General features: G+C 44.5%; 1 protein-coding gene across 1 annotated transcript in view; it reads right to left on the bottom strand.

Annotated features, from left to right (window-relative positions):
• Positions 1 to 148: 148 nt before the first annotated feature.
• MCF2 (MCF.2 cell line derived transforming sequence) overlaps positions 149 to 5821 on the bottom strand; it is a gene marked incomplete at both ends in the record, with an annotated part of 20702 nt that continues 15029 nt past the window's right edge. The window contains 4 exons of the mRNA XM_010015005.1: positions 149 to 241; positions 3668 to 3889; positions 4646 to 4771; positions 5731 to 5821. The exon at positions 5731 to 5821 is cut by the window's right edge and continues 2 nt beyond it. Coding sequence (XP_010013307.1) covers positions 149 to 241; positions 3668 to 3889; positions 4646 to 4771; positions 5731 to 5821 — 532 coding nt within the window. The remainder of the gene's footprint in view (positions 242 to 3667; positions 3890 to 4645; positions 4772 to 5730) is intronic.

The following is a 5821-nucleotide window of genomic DNA, read 5'->3' as shown; positions in this document are numbered from 1 at the left end:
TCAGCACCCTCACAGGGAAGAGCTTCCCCATGAATGAGGAAGAAGAAATGTAAGTTAAATGTCTGATAATCCCACAAAAATCAATGGGAAACATTTCTTAATGCTGTTAAGAGCATGCACAAATATCCCGATATCTGAAGCTACAAACCTGCACGACATAGACCTCTTCTCTCCCGCTGTACCAGATTTCAAACTTCCGATGGTCTCCTTTCACATTCTCAGTTATTCCAACTGCATTCATCTGCAAATCCAAAAGAACCAAAACATCACATCTTCTCCTTCCTCCCTATGAATCCAGGCTCTTTACGGCATGTCAAACAAACCTGTTTCTAGCTAATTGAACACATTTCAACATCTTTCATTTCAGTAGCAACTGAAAGTCATCATCTGAATTATCCCCCCTGACTTCCCACCAGCTTGTTGCATTTGCTTTCTGAAACCAATCAATGGACCTTAGAGGACTTTCCATTTGGGAATCAGTAGAACTAACTGAAAAGTCATCTCATACCTCCTCCAGCATGAAATTTCTCAGATGATGCATTTATCAATACATGGCACATTATTGTTCTACATACATTCTTTTCTGCCATGTTATTCTTTATTTTCTCACTTTAATTCATGTTTCATTCTTTCAGCAGTCTTTAAATCCCATTTGTGATGCCCTTGGCTCCTTTAGGAATTTCAGTTCAACACCTTTTGGTCCCTGACTGTCCCTGTGGCTGGACACTGTCTCAAGGTTTCCTAAAGAAGGGCTGAGTTGTGGATATAGAGTCTGAGCTGCCACAAACCTGCCTTTCAGGACTTGAAGCTAGATGTGGCTGAATGCTGCTGTACAGAGGTACTTCTTGTCACAGACCATTTTCAGATGGAAATGCCAAAGGCCCCAAGAATTCAGGATCTGCAGAATGTGACCCACCTGAATGAGTAGCTCGAACTACGACTAGAGACCAAAAAACTCTTCAGCAACAGCAGACCTCTGACCCTGCTTCTGACAATGCCATAAAGTTGAGAAATGCTGTAATATCTGATATCACATAGACCATCTTCTCACATAAAGCAAAGTTTGCATCTGCATTTTCATACACTCATAGAATCCCAGAGTGGTTTGGGTTGAAGGGACCTTAAAGCTCACCCAGTTCCAACCCCTGCCACAAGCAGGGACACCTTCCACTAGAGCAGGTTGCTCCAAGCCCCTGTGTCCAACCTGGCCTTGAACACTGCCAGGGATGGGGCAGCCACAGCTTCTCTGGGCACCCTGTGCCAGCGCCTCAGCACCCTCACAGGGAAGAGCTCCATCCTTGTATCTAAATATGTGCATCCTCAGAGCTTTTGGGTTGATGCCTACAAGAAGTTACAAACTAGGTTGCTTGGGCAAACTTTCTGTTCCTAGTTTCTTTTTCAAATGCTGGTGCCCATTTTCAGTGACTAGGAACAGCCTCAGAAAATAAGCAGCAAGCTGCCAAATAGCTTTCCTCATTTCTTCACTGCTTAAACAACAGAGCTCTTCTGAACCTGTGAGAAAGTGTTTTCCTGTGGCTGCAGAAAGGCCCATCACCGAGCAACACTTCGCATTTCCCAGTCCCTGCCTCTCACCCCTTTCTCAACCCAGCCCTGTGCAGCCACATTTGATCCACGTCTGGAGATCTGCACAGAGCAGGGCTAAGCTTGCAAGAAGGTGAACAAAGCCAGTGACCATTTGTACATCTGCAGTATTACACGTACCCATTGGTGTTTAAAAATGCAGCATAGTCCTAAACAGAGGAGAGCCATACCCTGTGCAGTGTAATGCCATGATGCCTTAGTGACACGGTTTAACCCAGGACACTTAAAAAGCTGCATCAGGCTCCATATGGATTTTACAAAAACCTAGAAAACTTAAAAGACAATGTTATGAAGGATATAGAAAGGGCAGCCTAGAGAGCACTTCATCCAGTCACTACAAGTACTGTGCATCTTGTTTGGCACAGCAGTTTATAGAGGCTCCAATACAACTACCCAGGCATCAAGGTATTAAGTTTTAGATGATCTGCTGTGAGGAGGCAAAGAAAAGTGTCAGGAATAGACAAATTTAAGGTCTATCCCTTCATGTTAGTGGAGTTTGAAATTCAATTTCCTCCCCCTGACCAGGATTTACTGTCCCTCAGTAATGTGTGGCTCACTGCAGTGCAGACCATGCTGGGTCAGTGTAAAGCTCATCTGCATCCTCTGCCATGGTGGTATGTGGCACTGATTTACACACCATCACACTGAGAGATGAACCTGCATCCTCTAAGCTACTGAATCCCAGCTGAAGAGCTATTTACCACTGGATGTTTTACATAGTATGTAAAATATTATCCTATGGGCTTCTTTTGTTTGTTTTACAGACATCCAGTTACACAGCTTCTACCCAACAGCTTGCTTTAATTCTAAATCCCGAAAAACATTCCTGCAATGAAAAATAACTCCCTGATACTACCATGAATCAAATAAATGTCAAGTTCCAGAGAAATTATTCTGCCCTCAGGACATCAGTTCTGAAAATGGCTTTGTGTGGATGCAATCCTGCAGCATCCATGGATTCTCTAACCCCAACCTCTCCATGTGGCAACATGGACAACTGGGAAATGAGCCCTCTCAAGGCAAAGAAAAACCCTGGCCACATTTCCTGGACTTCTAAGGCAGGATTTTCTCCTCCAAGCAGGCTTTCCCCATGCTGCCTCTTCAGTTCTTTCAAAACCACGTCTGGTAAAGCAAGTACTACAGGGAAAACAAGCTCTCCAGAAGCAAAATGCAGTTTGGGGAAAACACTGAAGTACCTAAACATATGGCCTGGGATTTGCTTTTAATACATGATTTGTAACATGCACTGAAGCCAAACAGACATATCTATCACTTTGCTTTCTGACTACTCATGGCATCTCCCTCCCAGACCCTGCTGGATCAGGGACCTGCAGCATCTCTGCCTCCAAGTGCCCTTCTCCTCCCATTTTAAGATATACCCATATTGGGTTTTTATCTATCGAGAAAAATAAGGCAGAGAACCAAGACAAAATTCTGATATTAGGAGTGTTCATCACATACAATATGCCAGAAGGACAATTTTGGAGGAGCAGTTTGGGATTTTTATTGATAATAGTTAGCATTTATAGGCTTGAGACAGTAGTTTATGCCCCTCATATTTTGCTCTTCATCTGATAATTGTACTTTTAGCTGCAGTTAGAGCCTGCCAAAGGACAAACGCAATGAGGGAGGAAGAAGAGTTATCTCTGCATCTGGGAAACAGGGCTCTGGAGCAGCCAGGCAGACCCCAGCCGCATGAGGATCCCCCTTGCTCTCCCAAATGGAAGATGCAAAGGGTCTCCCTAGTTTCATGCCCTTGAATCCACACCTGGAAAGCAGACTAGGGCAGGGGGAAAGGCACCTTCTCATCCCTGGCACTTGCCCACAGCTCCATGTCCCTGGCAGATGCCCTCACATATGTGACTCCAAGTCCATAGGCTCTCTCAGCTGCTGCTTCAGCTATGGGTGTCCTCACAGCTTCTTACAACCAACAGCCTTTCATGGGCACAGCACTTCCATATGAGGCATTACAGCCCCTAATAGCAGAAAACAAGCCACTAGAGGAAAAATACTTTCTGGGTCTGCAGAGTTTACAATATAAATGGCAATGGCCCCAAGTCCTTACTTTCAAAAAGTGCTTAAAACTGTAAGATGAGGTTTTGTCATATCCATCTCCGTGCTCCTCTCGCTTCTTGCAGAAGACCAAGGCTTTCTCATACAGGAAGAGATGCCTCTGCATTGGCTTGAACCTGGCAAGATCCTTCATTTTTGTGGGACCTTTCCGGTGTCCTGTCCAAACACTGAATGATCCTTGCATCAACACCTTCCCCAGTTCGCTCAGGTCACCCTGGTGAGAGCATGACAAATAAAGCAAGAAAGAAAAAGGCATCAATTGAAACATAAGGAGTGGCCAAACAATGACAGGCGATGGGGCCAGCTCTGTTCCAAGGCACGTCACTCTAAGAATAGGTCTTCCTGGAAGGATCAGATGATGTTTTGGGAGTGAGGGCATGGTGCCAGCAGGGAAGCAGCAGTCTCGGATGCAGGGCTGTGGCTAGTCTATGTGAAGGGGTGCAAGTCAGTAGCTGGAAGAATTAGGAAGATAGGAAATCTCCCCAGCTCTTATGGGCATCCAGGCCAAGGGCTCTGGCTACATCAGTGGGAAACGGCATAGGTGATTTGAGCCTGAACTGAGGTATCAGAAGATGGACTTCTCAAGGAGGCCAGGGCTGGGATCAGCAGCTTAGAAAGCCAAGCCCTCCCCTGAAGCCCTAGGGAAGACAACCACTTCAATGGGCAAGGATAAAAATCAGCCCTAGAGAGCATTTTGTTAAATGCTGAATGAAGACACCCCAGCTCAGAACTGATGCATGCTGGAAAATACTCTGAAGAACCACCAGGTGGCAAGTGTGGGCACTACGCGATTTGGATAGGTCCTTTGGATGTGCCTATTTTCCAAATCAAATGGAAAACTGTCACTTGTAAGAGCTCCTTCATCCCATTCACTTCGTAGCTCTTCTAGTAGAGCTTTTAGCTCATACATTCTGGGACACTATCCATTCCCAACACATCGTCCCATCTCTCATTACCCAGATCTACTCACATCATATCCTGTTATTGAAATCTGATGCATAGAGTCATTGACTGACTTTAGTAAATCCAACATTGCAACCAGAGCTTCCTGAAGTTCCTGAACTCCATCACAGCTCGTGCTGTACTTTAGCAGCTCCTGAAAATAGAAATGGAAGAGCACATGTTTGCAACTGAACAAAGCAGACTTTGCCGTCTCACCCAAGGTCTCCAATGCCCAAGAGTAACCTACACTGCCTGGGTTTCTTTTGTCATATGTCATTGGAAACAAGATTCACACTAAACCACAATGAGTATGAGGTGTGGGACACATCACTGAAGCACAGCCCATTTGTACTGGGTTTCCTTAAGGATGGTGTCAGGTTATAGCGCGGCATCACGCTCATAGAGTCCTCTGTGTTGTATTTTCCTGGTTGGTAGGAAAGGTGGAATGAGGCTCAGGTTTTCCATTAGCTGCCAATATGTCATATATGCCTTCAAACAAGGTTGCAGCAGACAGAAGGAAGAGAATTTATAAAATCCAGAGCTTTAAAGTCAATAAAAGGAAGGCAGATTAGGGAATTATACTATTGATATAAAACTACTTTGATTTCAGATCTCCCAAGCCCACTTACAGCTTCATGTGTACTCATCTCTCATTCGAGAGGTGGGGTTTAGAAGCCACTACCCCAGTGTTATTTCCACTTTACCAAGTGGGAAAAACAGCACTGCCTTGCCTCAGACACAGGACTTGAGAACAAATGCATTAAACACTACAGGCACTGTAACAACCTGAGGAGAAGAGATGCAGCAATCTCATGGATTTCATTCATCACACTCTTATGATCATTTTTGGTTCAGTTTGCTTAGAAGTGCTTCTACCATTTTGCATCCTGAATAGATTCAGTCTTTCTCCCCTTAAAAAAAGGCTTGTTAAAAGCATTTGTTCCTTCCTCAGCAATGTGAGTTTTCATCTTCACTGCAAGTCACTCGAGGTGGCTAAGACAAGCAACATGTAATCTAAAGCTTGGTGCTGATTTACAAGTAACCTTTAAGTGAAGAATAAACTGGCAAACAAATCTATGTCCCGATGCTCTTTCACAGCAGAAGAGGAAATACCTTCAGAAGTAACTGGTATTTTGTCAGGCGCTGCACTGGTTTGAGCAAATAGGAATCCAGGCCGAGTTTGTGCTCTAATTTTCTTTGGCAT

Source organism: Nestor notabilis, unplaced genomic scaffold, assembly GCF_000696875.1.
Source record: "Nestor notabilis isolate BGI_N333 unplaced genomic scaffold, ASM69687v1 scaffold7090, whole genome shotgun sequence".
Lineage (NCBI taxonomy): Eukaryota > Metazoa > Chordata > Aves > Psittaciformes > Psittacidae > Nestor > Nestor notabilis.
The sequence above is the reverse complement of the archived record's forward strand: the minus strand, read 5'-3'. Positions and strand labels throughout refer to the sequence as shown.